General features: G+C 47.2%; 2 protein-coding genes and 2 pseudogenes across 2 annotated transcripts; 1 reads left to right on the forward strand and 3 right to left on the reverse strand.

The window, feature by feature from the left end:
* The first annotated feature begins 1,451 nt into the window (after positions 1-1,451).
* On the forward strand, positions 1,452-5,096 carry LOC136537560 (electron transfer flavoprotein subunit alpha, mitochondrial-like; annotated as a pseudogene).
* Positions 5,097-5,347: 251 nt separating this feature from the next.
* Positions 5,348-6,799, reverse strand: LOC136537561 (endoribonuclease Dicer homolog 3a-like). Its single transcript, XM_066529492.1, has 3 exons — positions 6,625-6,799; positions 6,221-6,489; positions 5,348-5,592 (listed from the first exon to the last, which is right to left on the reverse strand). The coding sequence occupies exons 1-3, from the start codon at positions 6,786-6,788 to the stop codon at positions 5,522-5,524; spliced, it is 504 nt and encodes a 167-aa protein (XP_066385589.1). The 5' UTR covers positions 6,789-6,799; the 3' UTR covers positions 5,348-5,521.
* A 133-nt stretch (positions 6,800-6,932) lies between these two features.
* LOC136537563 (endoribonuclease Dicer homolog 3a-like) lies at positions 6,933-8,707 on the reverse strand. Its single transcript, XM_066529494.1, has 6 exons — positions 8,655-8,707; positions 8,042-8,165; positions 7,727-7,907; positions 7,511-7,613; positions 7,234-7,426; positions 6,933-7,135 (listed from the first exon to the last, which is right to left on the reverse strand). Exons 3-6 carry the CDS (start codon positions 7,791-7,793, stop codon positions 6,995-6,997), a joined length of 504 nt encoding a protein of 167 aa, XP_066385591.1. The 5' UTR covers positions 7,794-7,907; positions 8,042-8,165; positions 8,655-8,707; the 3' UTR covers positions 6,933-6,994.
* LOC136537562 (endoribonuclease Dicer homolog 3a-like) lies at positions 8,070-17,891 on the reverse strand (annotated as a pseudogene).
* Positions 17,892-18,092: the final 201 nt, after the last annotated feature.

The following is an 18,092-nucleotide window of genomic DNA, read 5'->3' on the forward strand; positions in this document are numbered from 1 at the left end:
ACCTGCAGTGGCAGCGCATGGTCGACGACATGCGCGCGCTCGGCAAGCTGAGAAACTGCTTCGCCGTGTGCGACGTGTCCGGGAGCATGTCCGGCCTGCCATGGACGTGTGCGAGCCTATGGCGTGGGCGGGCGCCGGACGGCCGGCGAGGCACGCGCGCGCTTAGGCTGACACAGACACGAGCCCAGTGGGAGCACTGCGGCGCGCGACACAGACAAGCCCAGGGGCTCGGCGCGGTGGAGCATGCGATGCGGTGACCTTCAGGGCCGAGCGGCGCCGAGGAGAACGACTGGGCGATGCGGTGGAGCTTTGGAGTCTGCTCGCTTGAAGCCCCCAATCATCCAAGTCTGCTCTTGTAGCCAGGAGTAGTATAGTATTTTACCCAGCAAATCAATAGATATTAAGTTAAAAAAAAAAGCAAATCAATAGATATTGTTCATGCATTTGCTCTTAAGAAAAAAAATCAATGGATACTCGGCGACGGCGGGGAGCCGGACTGCGCGTACCTGGGCTCGCCGCCATGCCGCACTACTGGCTCGTGCACAAGGTCCAGTACGTCCTCGCCATTAGCGTGCGTGAAGGCTTGGTTTGGCTTATCTCCCGTGAAGACAACGCGGGCCGTATGAGGACGCCGCGGGCCTAGCGCGCTGCGCTCGCGGCCAGCCGGCAAAGGTGCCCTGCTGCAAGCGTGCGGACGGCGCGGGCGTGGGCGTGGCAAACGCGCAAGGCGACACGGCGAGGTCACGATCGTCGCAGAGAGCGGCGCGGCGAGCTCGCAGCCAGCACTACGACTACGAGGCTACGAACGTGCGCGGCGAGCTCGCGGTGCAGAGAGTTTGGGGCCAGCGCCGCGAGCGTGCGCCATCGGCGTGGAGAGCGGCGCTGCGAGCGTGCGCCAGACATGCGTCCTCCAGGTTGAGCCGCGCGAACTCCACCTCCCTCTCAGGTGGACGACGCGGCATGAAAGGGCAGCGATGAGATGGCCGTGTCGCAGGCGCGAGATGGCTGCTGAGACTAGGCTGCGCCAGCTCCACCTCGTCCCTCTCTGCTGGTGGGCGACACGGCACGAAGGGCAGCGACGAGACACACGTGCCGCGGGCGCGAGAGGGCGAAGGCGGCGCGGCGGCGCGGCGCGGTGCGAGCGAGCCGCTCCTGCTGCTTACTTTTTTTTGGGTGAAAAACAAATCCTGGAGGCCTTGGATTACCTGGATGCTTCGATCGGAGTTGGACGGCGGATACGTATGGGAAAGTTACGTCGTAACTTACCTCAGTAAAGCTGCTGAATCTCGGTCCGCGTCGTGGGCGGGACGGTGCGGCCCGCATCGGGAAGAGAATCGAGAGAGGAAGGTTCCGGTGGCTGACAAACGGGTTTCACTGTAGTCTTTTTGACAGCGTTAGAGATAAAATTAGACAGAACGGTGTGGAATGTAAAAAAAATTTAACATCATATTATTAGTATACTTTCGAATTTTTTAGTGGCCGATAGATCAGGACCGTCTTTGGTGATGGCACGTACGACCCATCCAAATCAGTTGCGTGACGTCCCTTCCCCTCTACCCTTTACATCCATCTCATCTCCGCAGGCGCAGAGCCGTCCCGTTCCACTTCACTCCTCCGCCCGGATTCAGTGCGAGGGAGGCAGAGGCAGGCATGGCGGCGATGCTGGTGGGCGCGCTGCGGAGGGGAAGTGGATGCCGCGGCGGCTCGCGCCTCCTCGCCCAGTCGCTTCGCAGATTCGTGAGTTCCCTTCCTCTCCTATCCTCCTCGCATTCAGTCCATTCAGTTCAGTTCGCCCCACTCAGCCGGGAGGATGGTGGTGGCTGGTGGCGTTGCTCTGCGACAACTTAGTTGCGCTCGCGCCGCGCTAATCAATCGCCCGAGCCTGCTTCTCATCGCGGTGTCGGAATCGGATCCCCGGTGGTAGTTCTAGCTCCGGATCAAGCGGCTTGAGGGCGGGCAGACCGCGAGTGCGAGTTCACAATTCACATTGGTTCAGGGCTTCGAGTTTCCTCTCTACAGGTGGTTTGTGCTTATCTATCAGGTGTGTCTGTGTCCGTCGTCTAGGTGAGCACGCTGGTCGTGGCGGAGCACGAAGGTGGGTTCGTCAAGCCGTCGTCGCTGAGCGCATTGGCCGCCGCGGAGGCCATTGCCAAGGAGAACAAAGTTTCTGTCCTGCTGGGTGGTTCCGGGCCGGCGCTTCACAAAGCTGCCGACCATGCCGCGTCCAGCCATCCACTGGTGTCTGAGGTACTGTGCTGCCGTTTAGCCCCCCTGTTCACTCCACTGATCATGTGTTTGTGCCACAGTTCCAGTTTCCTGCCTTTCAGCTCAGCCCGAAGGAGGAGGTGGACCAAATCACCAAACTAGAAGATAGATCGTTCTTCGGGATCCTCTGCTTATCAAGTTGGTTTGGTATCACTGCATGTGCTCGTGGCCGATTCGGAAGCCTTGGTGCATCCTCTGGCTGAACCGTGGGCTGAGCTACTCCGTTCTGTCAGCAGAAAGGAGGCTACTCTCATGTCATAGCTTCATCCACGTCGTTCGGGAAGAATTTGCTTCCACGTGCTGCGGCTCTTCTTGATGTCTCCCCTGTTACTGATGTCACTGCTGTAAAGAAGCCACGGGTCTTTGTGAGGTCGGGTATTCTTCTGTTTTTGCTGTGATCTTTAGCATTTTATTTAGTATATATGTGCCAATTTTTCGTATCTTGGAGAACAGTCCATGCACCTCAATTTATAAGTTCCTATTTGTTCTGATCATCTGTTGTCATCTGACCAACTGCTAATACTAGAGATCTCCAGATCTCCCAGTATCAAAGTGTGGCAGAATATCAAATGTCCCCTCTATTTGATAGTTTATGCTCAACCTAAAGTGATAGCTTACTCTTACTGAGATTTGTGGCACTGTTTATCAGTATTAATTATCATCCTCCTTTCTCACTTTCCTGCCTGAAATGTATTTGTTTGTGGGTGTTAAAATGTATGAGCCTAAAGACTGGATTCCATTGAATGGCCACATTCGGCCATTCGCATAAGTCCATAACTGCCTTTTGTGATGTTTCCTTTTGTTGGGGCTTCATGCTTTTGTGTAGAACTCAATGTTAAATGGCATCCTTTATGTCATGCTTCAATTAATATATGTATCTGACTTCAGGCCGATTTATGCTGGGAATGCACTTTGTACTGTGAAATATACCGGAGAGGATCCTTGCATGATGAGTATTAGATCAACTTCATTTTCCCCAACTACTGAGGCTATGTCTGAAACAAAGGTTGCACCTATCACCCAGGTTGATCTCTCTTTCCTAAATGAAGGTTTGTTTGGTTCCTTCACCATATTCTTCTGTTAAGAATCAGCAATGCTTCAGAACTACTCTTATTTGTTTTGTGTTGCTCTAATGTTCTGAATGATACAAGTCTCGTACTAATTGAGGATCACTAGATTGATTTTCCTCTCCACACCATTTAACTTTTATAAAGTTCAAACAGGCTGCAGGAAAAAATACCCCTCTTTTGATAACTTAGTCCTATATACTTGATTTAATATTTTTTCACATCTGAATAGTACCTTTTCTTCAAACCTTAGGGAAATCTTCATGGGTGAATCTGACATCCCAAGACACAGAGCGGCCTGATCTTGCAAATGCACGTGTAGTAGTCACTGGAGGCAGAGGTTTAAAAAGTGCTGAAAATTTTATATTGTTAGAGCAGCTTGCTGAGAAACTTGGCGCAGCAGGTTTGACCTTCTATCTGTTTTTTTTCTTGTCCATACAACTGTTTGTATCTTGGTGGCCTGAAATCCTGCAAAATTCATTCTCTGCATACTGTTTTTCTGATTGATTATTTATCTTATATGTAGTGGGTGCGACTAGGGCTGCTGTTGATGCAGGTTATGTTCCAAATGACCTTCAGGTAAGACTGCTAATCTACCGTGAGTTCTGTATGATCCGGCTAATTTATAGTTGGAATGCCTTGTACTTCTATTAAGCTAGCCTTATTACCACCATGCTCAACATCATGTCATCAGTTTATTGCCGTCTTCTTTTTCTGAACAACTACAAAGGTCCTTGCTGGTTCATTTTAGGGGGTGTTTGGTTTCTCCTCCTAAACTTTAGTCGTTGTCCTATCGGATGTTTGGACATATGCATGGAGTATTAAATATAGACTAATTATGAAACTAATTGCACAGCTTGCGACTAATTTGCGAGACGAATCTTTTAAGCCTAATTAGGCCATGACTTGACAATGTAGTGCTACAGTAAACATGTGCTGATGACGGGTTAATTAGGCTTAATAAATTCGTCTCGTGGAGTACCGATGGATTCTGTAATTTGTTTTTTTATTAATATCCGAACGTCTCATGCGACACCCTCACATGACACCTCCTAAATTTTAGTCAGTGGATCCAAACACCCTTTCATGCAATGCGTTTTCTGTCCACAGGTTGGTCAGACCGGGAAAATTGTCGCACCGGAGCTTTATATGGCTTTTGGAGTATCCGGAGCAATACAACACTTGGCAGGAATGAGAGACTCGAAGGTTACTGTGGCTGTCAATAAAGATGCTGATGCCCCCATATTTCAGGTTCCTTCTCGCATTTAATAAAATATACGTATTGTTCACCAGTATTAGCTAGAAGTCCTCAAAATTCTAAGCCAACCGAGCATTGGCATTCTCCAGGTTGCAGATTACTGGCTGGTTGCTGATCTGTTCGAGGTTCTGGATGAGTTATTGAAGAAGATCTCAGAGAAGAAATAAGCCTTTGTTTAGTTCAAAAAAAAAACTTCCCAAAAGTGCTACAGTAGCCATCACATCGAATCTTGCGATACGTGTATGGAGCATTAAATGTAGATGAAATAAAAAAAACTAATTGCACAGTTTGGTTGGAAATCGCGAGACGAACGTTTTGAGCCTAATTAGTCTATGATTAAACAATAATTGCCAAATAAAAACGAAAGTGCTACAGTAGCCAAATTCTAACTTTCCCCCCAACTAAATACGCACTAAGTGGCCGTTATAGTTCTGTACTCTTGCATGTTCATTTGCCTATGTGGCCCTAATAAGATGAAATCATCTCACGATGTCAATCCCATAATATGTGGAATGGTTTATGTTTTGGTCAAAGGCCTGAAGGGATAAACTCGCTGCCCTGACACCCATTTCGAAGTAAATTGGCTGCTTACCAACTAGGTTGGTATCCTACCATCAGGGGCGGATCTACGTTCATGGTAGGGGGTGCGGTCGGACCCACAAAAATTTAGAAAAACAGTGATTATATTCAGTTTTTCACCATATATGCACCCATATAGTAAAAATCTATACACCCACGAGGCCAGCGCACCCCTTGATTTTGCCGTAGCTCCGCCGCTGCCTACCATAGTCAGGGGTGGATCTACATGGGGGGCTGGGGGGGGCTCCAGCCTCCCCTACAGCTGGTGCATCAATGGAAATATGGGGAGGGTGATGGAGAAGAAAAGGTGGAGGAAAGAAGAAAAATGGAGAGACAGAGGAAGAAGAAGAGATCAGCCCCCCCCCCCCCTTAAATCTGGTTCTGCATCCGCCACTGGCCATAGTGTACCATTAACATCCTTATCTGCAGATACGAGAGAGAATTTAGAAGCCAACGCAGTATGTTCTCCATATTTGCAGTTCGTACGTCAACAACAGCTTAACGAAAACAAAGCCAACCACTGACATGAACATCCCCTTCTGAAGCGAACAATCTATATTGACAACCAGCACAACTCAACGTCAAATGGATGTCCATACATGGTGTACACAGTACATTGTTAAAACCTAATGATACATTTTGTGTGATTCTGAGGGGACAAGCTATCATTAGAGATACTTATTGTTTCTTTACCATTTAATAAATAAATATTACAAATCAGATTCGTTGTACATAACGACTACAAACAAGAACTCCAACCATTTCAAATTATAAGTCATTTTAGTTTTGTCCTAATTCAAACTTCTCTAACTTTAACCAAGTTTTTAGAAAAAATATATTATCTATAATACCAAATGAATGCACTATCAATACATATTTCATGATGGATTGGATTTAATGAAACTAATATCATGATGTAGATGATGTATTTTTCTATAAACATGGTCAAAGTTGGAGAAGTTTGACTCAGAAAATGTTAAAGTAACCTATGATTTGTAACAGGAGGAGTATGTGATACAAGATATCTCTTTAGGAATTAAGAATCATATACCTAAACCTGCACCAGATGTCAAGATACTAGACTTGCTTGAAATTTCCAGAGGCGGCTCTTCAACTGATGAAGAAAGATGGTCATCAAGTGCTCCTAGCTGATGCAGCCTCTTACATGCATCAAGGCAAACAAGTTGCTTTGCTTTCTGCATGTTTCTTGCTTTTGGACCTACCAAAAGTTGAAACATGGCACTGGATGGTAGTGTTACAGTACACTCATAACCATCACCATAATGGGTGAACTGAAACGTGGGTCTTGGTGTGTAGTACCTTCAACACAAGCAAGAAAGTCAGAAAATTGGGTTGTAAAAAATACCTAACTGAAACTTGGTATGGCAGAATTTCTGGATGTATATAATTTGTGTAGCCATGTAAAAGGACAAAAAGGAACTGTTGTCACCATACTTGTCCTTCGGGAGCTTGTCACAGTACTGGTTGAGAACACTGATGCTAGAATCAGTAGTTATTTTGGCTCCTGTTGTGCTTATATGGTATTCATTTAGTTCTTCAGTGGGGAAGAAATTGGGGTGTGAATCCTCAGGCTCTCGGTCTGAAGCAATCTCAGCCATCGCGGCCTTACTTCTCATAATCCTAGATATTAAATCATTTTGTTTCATATTTCCCCTGCAAAGAACATTGACAATATGGCTTATTGTAATCATTTTGTTGTCATGGCAACCATTGTACCATCACAAGCATAAGTAGTTTAGAGTTTAGACAACAAGCATAAGTAGTTTAGAGTTTAGACAACACTACAAAGTAAAGGGTTTAGTGTTCAATCATTAGTATGTACTGCTCGTCCACGTGATTGCACATAGCTGCGGGTAGTCCTCGGCAAATCAAATCTTATTACACATGAGCAGTCTGGAATATGTATACCCTCTTCTGCAACATCTGTAGTAAACAGTAAGTTGACCTACATTTTATTTTTCAGGGGGAAAGAAAACAACGTCAGATCATGAGAAGTTGAGAACTATGTTTCAATTTACACAAATGTTGACAGATGTTAAGTACCTTTCCAGAGCGGAATGAATCCAGCGTATCCTTTTGCATTTTAGGGGTGAGTGCATCCACTGAAGAACTCCCTCCAGTTAGAAAAGAGACTCTGAAACAGGAGAGTCGGCCTATTTTCTTCATCGTCCGCTCAATGACTCTAGCACTAATCTTTCGATCCACAAAAATAAGGCATCGGACGTTATCAGAGTCACTGTTAGACACAGATGTATGTCATGTCAGTGTAAAGGCACATAGTTGAAAATGAACAGGTCAAGTTACGAAAATATCACTTCACCTGAAAGAGAGAAATACTTGCATGAGCTCATAGAGCTTTGGTGAAATATCCATCTTTGTTGCTTCCACACATCCACTCTCTGAGTTCAGAAGGGCATCAATTCCTGAAATGTCAGGGAATCATCACCGATGCATCATCCTTAATATATAGGATGTTGCGATGCTACATCTTAGCAATTAGTACTTCACTGAATTAGTTTAATCTATGCAGTCACACCTTGTTGCTGTTGGAGGCGTTTGTCAATTGTATCCAACACTTCCTGAAAGAACTTCATATGAAGCATTGAAATTTCTGCAAACAGGATTGGTCCATTTGGATCACTTTGCTGATCAGTGGTGTCACTGCCCCCCTTCAGCCAACCTTTTCTCTGACCCCTTTCAATGCAGATTTTAGTAGCCTAAGAGAAAAAAAATATCTAAATAAATATCATGGAACTGTGAAAATTAAAGGAAAAGACCAAAAAGCAATTAACACTCAAGACAAAAAGAACAAGGGCAAACATTAATAGCTTAAAACCAATCTAACTAATACCTCGCTAGCACAAAGAAGACCAGCATCTTCAAGGCAATAGCAAATCTTTGCTAACGCATTTGAGAGACGTCTTCGTGATTCTTTTGTTATTTCATCAGCATCTTTGCTAACGAATTTGAGAGACCTGTTATGCAATTGTACGATCAGCCCATCATACTGCACACATAAAAAAAATGCCCATCATACTGCACACATAAAAAAATGCTTATTTTAGACATCGATCTTAAAAGCTTTGGTAAAGACTTCAACGACAGAGCCAGGAAGAGTATGAAACCTTGGAACACAAAACTTCCAGTTCTTCACTTAAATCTTCAAAAGAAACAGTTCTCGGCTCGTAGTATCTGTTCGCTTCTTTTGCAGGATGGTAATCCTTTTATTCCAAACTTACTACTATGCCCATGGCTCCCGTTAACGCTTCCCCTCCCCAGAGCCTCCCGCCGGTGTCCACCCCGGAGCCGGCGGCCACCACCAAGGCCGTGCTCCCCTCGCGGCCAGCCCCCCAACCCTTCTCCCCGGCGTCGGTCTATCCTTCCTCCCGCCCCTCCCCTTTGGCGCGACCTTCCAAGCCGGCGGGACGGTCGAAGGAGAAGAGATGGAGTGACGTTTCTCCTACCTCCTCTGGCGGTTCAGTAGGCTCCCGTGGGAAGGTGTCCTACCGCGACGTGCTTCTTGCCGCCCCTATTTCTGACGCGGCCGTGGATTCCATGGAGTCCTCTGTTCTGCCGGTCGACCGGCCGCAAGTGTCGAAGCTGCAGTGCCCGCCGCGCCAGCTATGTTCAGTCGTGGGCACCATCCGCTCTGTTGTTCACCATGGCCGGTTGGCCGGCCGTGGTCCGGACGCGGATGGATTCCAATTGGTGGTGCGGAGGCGACGACGCCGCGGCCCTGGCGAGTGCCGCCCAGCTCTTGGAGGCCGCCGCAGGGTTCCTGTTGATCTGAAGAACAGGTGCTTCAACTGCTTTTCCACCTCACATCGCGCAGCAGATTGCCACCGCCAGACTTGCTGCTTCCGCTGCAGGCGGCCTGGGCATCGCTCGTACTGCTGCCCGGCTCGCCGGGAGTCCGGTCAGGCATGATCGTCTGCTGCTCCAAGGAGGGTTTCTGTCTGGCGGCGTATCTCAGCACCTGTGGCAGAATCCTACATCCGGGAGCAGGGGCGGCACACGACTGCCGGTACTAACAACGGTGGCTCCGGTGCCGCTGGGAGGCAGAGAAGAAGGAATAGGCGCCGGCAGCCGTCCACCCGCCGGAACCTGGATGCAGGACGAGGTGTTCTTGACAGTGGTGGTGAGGACGCTCAACCCTTGGAGGCGCCGTCCCCCTTGGAGGCGCCGTCCATGGCCGCTCCATTAAGCCTTGGCGCCCAAGCTGTGGAAAGGTGCGTCCTAGACTGGTCGGGGGACATGACCCGGGCTGAAGACTCTCTCCGGCACGCCTTCTTCGTTTCGGTCATCTCCGACGGACCGGCAATCTCGAAGGAAATGGTGCTGTCAGAGTTGGTGAACCGCTTCGAGCTGCCTGTCAACTCATTCTCCCTGACGCCGACGGAGCCTGAAGACTTTCTGCTGGTTCTACCGGATGAACCTACAGCATCACGCGTTTACAGGAGTGGCAGACCCATCAGGGCACCATCTTTCAGGATTCACCTTAAACGTTGGACACGGCAAGCGCATGCTGAAGCTGGTTCCTTACGAATTTTGGTGAATGTGACGATCAGGGGAGTTCCGCAGCATGCTTGGAATCTAAGGACTGCTGAACATCTCCTAAACAAGCACTGTTGGGTTCTTCGTCTACTTCCTGAGACGGCGGAACGTTCGGATTTGTCAGCCTTCAAACTCATGGCTTGGTGTTCCCGCCCTGAAGAAATCCCATCAGCCAAGGTTCTAGAAGTGGTTGAGCCGCCCACTGGAGATGATGAATGGCCACCGATCAAGAGGAGCCTGTGCTACAATGTCAGCTTCTCTACGGCGGTCATCTTCCCTTCGGAGGGTGAGGGCGCCTCTGGTTCGTCTTCCTCCTCTGATGGTGACGGGCATGGACCTAGGCGTCAGCGCCGTCGACGTTCGCAGTCTCCTCCCCCGCCGGCTGACGGCTCCGGTGAGGGTCGAGGAGCGCGGATTCCGGTGCACGCCCGCCTGGGGCCCAGAGCAACCGATTCGGGCGATGATGGTGGTCCCAGTCAAGCGGCCAAGGAGTTAATCCGGCCAAGGACCGAGGAGATCGACATGGGGACGCCAACTCTGGGTCACGCCCCCTCGATCCCCAGGGTGTGTACTGCTGAGGCGGCGGGCGAGCAGGACGAGGCAGCGGAGGATGTAACGGAGGCAATCGTGTCTGGGCCGCCATTGCTGACCGCCTCGGACCCCGTCCCCCTCGCGCACGCGTGGGATCCCAGCCCCCCCCCCCCCCCTCATTTACGGCAATGGAGGCGGATGTGAGGGCTGCGGAGGCGGCAGAGCCTTTATCTCTGGCTGTATCGGGCCCCGTCCCCTCCATGCACGAGCAGGGTACCTGTGACCCTTCGATTCCTAGGGAGTTTGCAACAGGCGGGCTGGCGCAAGTATCGGCGGAAGTGCCGCCGGGCATTGATGGCTCTTCAAGCTCCGTCCGGGAGGGAGCGACAGAGCATTCTACTCCAGTGGGACGCGCCACCTACAGGCTTGTGTCGGCTGACTTGGTCTTTAATGCAGAGGCGGCGGGCGGGCCGACAGATGCAGCTACAACGGCGGCACCCAAGGAGGCGCAGGCTGTCCCTCGACAGGCGGCCAGCCTAGTGATCGCACCGCCAAGGATGAATCCCATACAAGGACAGGAGACCACCACGGCAGCTACTGGATTGTCATCAGAAGCTCAAGGCGTGGCGAAGGGAGGCGCGGTCCTGGAGGGGCCTCCCATGGCGGCCACTCCTACCCCACCCGGTCGTCAACCTGAACTGGTACAGAGTCTCCCAGTGGTGTACTCTAGGAAGCGTCTCCGCTCAAGGGCCTCTCAGCATGCACAGGACGCTCCCCAGTCCCCTGTCTCTCCCTCGGCCACTATATTGGGCCTGTTTGGATTCTCTAACTTGGTTAGAGTTAGAGTTAGTTTCTAACTCTAACTCTAGCCCTCAACTAACTCTAACCCATGTGGTGTTTGGATGTCAAGGTTAGAGAGATGAGAAAACTGCTTTTCAGTATGGACCCCATGCGGCGGTGCTCCATCCGTCGTCGCGCGAGGCGCGAGGAAGGGGATAAATCAGGCGATGGGATCCGGTGCGGGCTAGAGAGGTGAGAAAACTGCTTTCCAGTATGGACCCCACCAGAAATAACCCCAATTAGCATCTCCTTGGGGAGCTAGTTTTTTTGGATGGGTTAGATGCTTTTAACCCTACTCTAACCCACCTGTTTGGATATTTCAGGGTTATTTGGGCTCCAAATAACTCAAACTAACTCTAACTATGGGATCCAAACAGGGCCATTATTAAAACTTGACAAAGTGAGCAAGTCCATCGATGCTCTACTCCCCCATCCCCAGATTCAGAAACGGAGGGCGAAGAAGCCACCGTCGGGATCCCTGCCGCGCCGTAGCAGAAGAGTGGCCGGAGCGGAACCTTGTTCCCCGGGGCCGGTGATCAGTGTAGCTCAGAGAAAGGCTATGAGGAGCTTGGGCTTTGGACTGCAGGAGAAGATTCAGCCTGTTCGTTTGTTGGTTTCAGCCAGCCCAAATCAGTCAGCCAACAGTGTTTTCCTCTCACAACAGACCAGCACCAGCCAGCCCAAACCAGTCCAGAAACCAACCAGTGAACAGGCCGATTGATGTGGCTGTTCAAGATGATTATGGCAAATTATATGGACAGAAGCTGAATGAATCTCATGTTTCGGCGCTTGCTGCAATCTTTGGCTGGACAGTGGAAGAGGGGGGGTGGGGAGGCACGCACTATTGACCTACTTGTCTCCCTCTAGATAATTGTTTGTTGATTCTGGTCGTCTCTATTGCTACTGTAGATGAATCCTTCATCAATTTTGATTTGGAATGTGCGGGGTCTCAATGATGCTGCTAGGCGCAACTCAGTAAGGGATGTCATACTCTCGAGTAATGCTGAGATAGTATGTCTTCAAGAGACTAAGATTGAGCATATGAATCAACGAGTGTTTCTATCTGTCTTTGGCTCCTCATATGATAAATTTGTTGCTTTACCGGCTAATGGAACTAGGGGCGGGATTCTGATTGCCTGGAAGAGCAATACCTGCCAAGCCATCGCTACTCGGGTGGATACATTTTCAGTATCTGTTTGGTTCTCGGAACAGGAGGGCCGTAACTGGTGGTTCACAGGAGTGTACGACCCTCAAGAAGATGAGGAGAAGGTATTATTTTTACAGGAGCTCAGAAACATCAGAGGTCTATGCAATGGTCCTTGGTTGCTTGCAGGTGATTTCAATTTAATCCAGTGTTTTCCTAAACGCTAAACGGTAAACAGTCGGTCACCTACCGTTTAGCCATTATTTGAGCAAAACGTCTCATTAAACGGGCTAAACGACCAATTAAATGTGGTAAACAGGTGATTAAACGGAAACGGCACACCACCATGTAGCATTTACACGGTGTTTAAATGGGCTAAACGGCCGTTTAGACGAACAGTGATTTAATCTACCAGGCAGCAGATAAGAATAATGCCAATCTGGACAGAGCCATGATGAGTAGATTTCGCCGCTTTTTGGATGACTCTGAGGTTAAAGAATTACCGCTATTGGGCAGAAAATACACATGGTCCAATGAAAGGATGTCACCCACCCTGGTAAGGCTGGATCGAGCATTCTGCTGTTCAGATTGGGAGGATATTTTTCCTGGCTCTATATTGCGAAGTGCTGCTTCTGGAGTGTCGGATCATTGCCCCCTAATTCTAGGGTTAAAGATTAAAATAACCGGCAAGCGACGCTTCCATTTTGAAAGTTTTTGGACCAAGGTTCCAGGTTTTTTGGAGGCAGTGCAGCAGAATTGGGAGGCTCCTGTGCAAACAAACTGTGCAGTGGAGCGCCTCTTTCTCAAGCTACAACGCCTTAGCAGGGGTCTTCAAAAGTGGGGTCAAAGGTAGGTTGGGAACATTAAGTTGCAGATAGAAATGGCCAAGGAGATTATTCATCGGCTTGAGATTGCAAGGGACTCCCGTGAGCTATCTGCTAGTGAGGAATGGTTGCGCAAGAAGCTCAAGCTCCATTGCCTTGGGTTGGCCTCCCTTGAACGAACCATCGCCCGTCTGCGTTCAAGGATCCTTTACCTTTGGGAAGGTGATGCAAACACATCGTTTTTCCACCAGCAAGCTCGCTTCGGAAAGAAGAAGAATTTTATTGCAAAGTTGCAAGTAGAGGACCGGCTGGTTACTTCCCAAGAAGACAAATAGGAAGCAGTCCTAAATTTTTATGACAAGTTGCTTGGTACGACGGAAGAGCGGAATTTCTCAATTAATCTTGATGAGATTGGCGTACAGCCTACGGACCTATCCTCCTTGGAGGACCCATTCACAGAAGAGGAAGTATGGGCAACCATCAGCGATTTCCCCTTGATAAAGCACCGGGACCAGATGGTTTTACATGTCGTTTCTATAAGTCTTGCTGGAATATTATCAAAAGTGACTTGCTGGCTGCTTTCCATTCTATACATCGAGGGCATGTGTTCAAATTTAGACTACTTAACTCTGCTTTCATCACCCTGTTGCCCAAAAAGATGGACACTCTGCATGTCAAGGATTATCGGCCTATAAGTTTGATTCACAGTTTTGCCAAATTAGTAACAAAAGTTTTGGCCAACCGGCTTGCTCCACTGCTGCCTTCTATAGTTTCAAATAATCAGAGCGCATTTGTCAGGAGAAGAAATATTCATGATAACTTCCTGTTTGTCCAACAAATGGTGAAATCTTTGCACAAGAAAGAGGCCCATATTCTACTAAAGTTGGATATTTCCAAGGCATTCGATTCAGTTTCATGGTCCTTTCTCTTAGAGGTAATGAGACAGTTGGGTTTTGGGCAAAAATGGCGGGACATGATCAATTTAATTCTGTCAACTTCGTCCACTCGAGTGTGGGTGAACGGGAAGCCTGGAGATTCTATTCTTCATAGTCGAGGCCTACGGCAGGGTGATCCACTCTCCCCCATGCTCTTCATTCTAGTCATGGATGTGCTTGACTCTCTAGTGGAGTACGCGGCGAGAGAGGATTTGCTTCAGCCACTTGCTGTCCAACATGCTTGGTATAGGGTATCTTGTTTTGCTGATGATGCTGTCATTTTCCTTAGGCCGGGGAGAACTGATCTGCTGGTGATCAGAAACATCCTGGACCTATTTGGTCATGTGTCTGGACTCCATACCAATCTGGTGAAAAGCTCCATCTCTCCCATTCATTGCTCCGAGAATGAATTAAGTATCACTGCTGAACTTCTATCTTGTTCAGTTAAGGAATTCCCTTGCACTTACCTTGGGCTGCCTCTGTCCATCAACAAACCCACCAAGGAAGTGCTATTGCCCTTGATTGACAAAGTGGCTAATCACTTGCCTGGTTGGAAGGCATCCTAAATGAACAGAGCAGGTCGGTTGGTAATGGTCAAGGCGGTTCTATCAGCCACTCCCATCTATTCCATGATGGCTCTCGATCTGCCAAAGTGGGTGTTAAAAGCCATTGACAAGAGGAGAATGAGATTTCTTTGGAAGGGTTAGGAACAAGCCAATGGGGGCAATTGTTTGGTGTCCTGGGAAAGAGTACAGCGGCCTCTAGAATATGGAGGATTGGGGATTCCTAATCTAGAAACCCTTGGCTAGGCACTACAGGTTAGATGGTTGTGGGCTCAAAAAATGGATCTTTCTCGGCCTTGGGCTGGATTCCAAATTCAGGTTCCTCATAATGCCGAGGCATTGTTCAAGATGGCAGTCGACCATATTGTGGGAAATGGTGCTTCCACCCTCTTTTGGAAAGACAGGTGGATTGATGGACAAACTATAGAGGAAGTGGCTCCCAACCTGTTCAAGGCCATCCCTAAAAGGATAACTAGAAGACGGACAGTTGCACAAGCTCTTGTCAATCGAAGTTGGGCTACAAACATCAAGGGTACTCTCTCAGTTCAGGTTATATTGGAATATCTTCGGATTTGGGATCATGTTGAGGGAGTTGTCTTGCAGCAAGAAGTTCCAGATCAAATAAGATGGAAACTCTCACAGAATGGAGTATATAACAGCAAGTCGGCCTATGCTGCATTTTTTGTAGGAACTATTAAATTTGCTCCCTGGAGGAGGATATGGAAGAGTTGGGCGCCTCTCCGTTGCAAATTCTTCATTTGGCTAGCCATCAACAATAGATGTTGGACTGCGGACCGCCTTGCCAAAAGAGGATTGCCTCATCATGAAGTCTGCCCTCTTTGTGATCAGGAGGAGGAAAACATTCAGCATATATTGGTTGGCTGTGTTTTTACAAGACAGATTTGGTCCCTGATCCTCCAACCTCTTCATCTGTCAGACCTGACTCCCTCAGCTTCTGAGACTCGTTTTTCCTTATGGTGGAAGACGGCTCTGAGCGCAGTCCCGAAGGGGATAAGGAAATGACTTAACTCACTAATTATTTTGGTTTCCTGGGAAGTATGGAAGCACAGAAATTATTGTGTTTTTGAGAATGCTAGACCCAACATCTCCTTGCTGCTCCAGACAGTGTCTGATGAGATCAACATTTGGGGGATGGCTGGAGCATTTAAGCTCCAGGAACTCCTGGTGAGGTCGCAGGCCCCAACAGCATAGGTCTGGGGGTATTTGGTCGAGGTCGTGTTTGTGTCTGTGGCGCGTATATAGGCCTCTTTTTGTGGAAGTGTGGGGGTGTGTTCTTGGCTGGGGTTTTAGTCCTTAACCGAACTTTTGTACTATCTTTTCTCTCTTAATGAAATGACACGCAGCTCTCGTGCGTTGTTCGAGAAAAAAAACTTCTTTTGCAGAAGGAACACAAAGTTCTATCTCTTCTCTATCCACCACAGCGTGTATCTGCTTACAATGTAAATAGGAGGGTTAATGGCATTTTAAAAAGATTTGACCAAGGGAGGGACGTCCCCCTGTTTTTCATCTTAAGAAGTTGGTGCCGTGACTCGAACCCGGGCTGGCTCAACCAACCGCTTCTTTGGCGTGTTGTGCTGACCAGTTGCACCGTGAGAATGTTGGTTGTTAATGGCATTTTCGTGTAGTGTAAGGGCAAAGTGGACATATTTCACCTAAAAAGACGGATCTAAATAGGAGCATACAAGTAAACAATTTTCATCTTGTAGCTTGAAACAAGTATAGTTGTAAACCGCGCATTTTAATATGGCCATGTGCCCATGTCTGTGAGGTTCCATAGATAAATGGGAATATTGGAATAATCACACATCTACTGTGTCCTGGAAAATCTACGACACACAAGCAGTATATAAATAAAGTAGTAAAAAAGGGAACATACCTTGGAATCCAAAATATTTTCCAGCTCAGATAGCTGATTTTCGCAATCCAAATCAGAGGAGACCCCTACAAGATAAAAAAGGTAAAATGGCAAAACATAAGCAAATATTTAAATGGCGAAGGTACAAAATACATGGTAGGAAACAAACGAAATTGCAAGAATTAACAACATATGGTGGAATTACAAATAAAGATTATACCCTCGAAATTCCTATATGGAATTCTATCTTTTTCACTTTTTTTCTTGAACACAAGGAGAACTGTATGACATTGTATTTAATTGATGGATACACAACCAGTCCTATTTATTTCACTTGGCCATGACAGGTTTTAGTATGTGACCAAAATGTCATCATTTGTGATATTTTGGTACAGCCAAGCCACCACCAACACAATCGTCATATTTCTCAATAATATTATTACAAGCCATCATGATTCAACTCAGTAATCATCGCTCAATTACATTTCTGGCAAAGATCATTAGCTTGCCATTTGAGATGTTAGTTTAAAGATCAGGGAATTTTGTGATGTCTGAAAAATAACAACAAAAAAGAACATTAAATACTTTTATCATTAATACTTGCCTTTTCTTATGATAGGAGAGGCTGTCATACCGAACACATTTGGTTTATGCTCTAATCCGCGATAGAACTCCTGTTCAAAAGGGCAAAATAACAGAAACTACTAAACAAAAAGGAGCAAGACAAAATGAAAGTAATTCGTAACTTTGTAGGTATTACAAGAAAGTTTTTTTTTCAGAATACCTTCATTATCCTAGTATATGGGTGGTTACCAGTTGCGTGATGGCATTCATCAAATATCATGAGACTAACCATGTCCAGGATCAAGAAAGCTTGGCGTAAAGCATCTAGCAACACCTGTGGTGTCATGACCATAACCTGCAATTTTTCGTGGGGGCTGTCAAGTAAATGGAGCATCACAAACTAGGATTCTGCCAATTTGCTGCAGTAATTTTCTTTGATGTTTAATCTAGGAACATAATTTTTTGTAACCAAAATTATTAAAGGTACTGTGAAGGAAGATTGGACAATCATATCTTCAAAAATTACTAAGGGGAAAAATAAGAGTGGATACACAGACACAAAAAAGGCTTTATAGATCAAATTTGCAGCAAAAAGATCAGAAAATTTCAATATGCACATAAGCTAGAATAACTATATCATGCCATACAGTACATGTCATGATCTTTCAAACACAAGTAGAGTAAATGAAGAGCTAAACACCTGCTGTTAGCAAATCTAATCTAATTAACAGAAGAGTGCAGAACAGCACTGCCACAAATTTGGGAGGATCATCTCCTTTAGAATAAATGAGGAATCAATATGAGAAAAAGATAGCAATGAAACTTGCCTGATATTTTAAGAGTTGTTGTTGCCAGCTATGAGCCTTCCATTGATCAACACCCTTCGCACCATGATAATGCTCCACCTCAAAATCAGTGTAGCTCTTAATAACCTCGCATTGCTGTTACAGAAAATATCAGCGCAAATTTGTTTCATTTCAGTTAGAATCATCAGCTTTTGGTAGAAACCACCTGTGTGACAAGTTGAACTATTGGAGCAAGGAATATGATGAGCTTTCCATCATTATTTGC

The sequence above is a fragment of the Miscanthus floridulus genome, chromosome 2 (assembly GCF_019320115.1).
Source record: "Miscanthus floridulus cultivar M001 chromosome 2, ASM1932011v1, whole genome shotgun sequence".
Classification (NCBI taxonomy): domain Eukaryota; kingdom Viridiplantae; phylum Streptophyta; class Magnoliopsida; order Poales; family Poaceae; genus Miscanthus; species Miscanthus floridulus.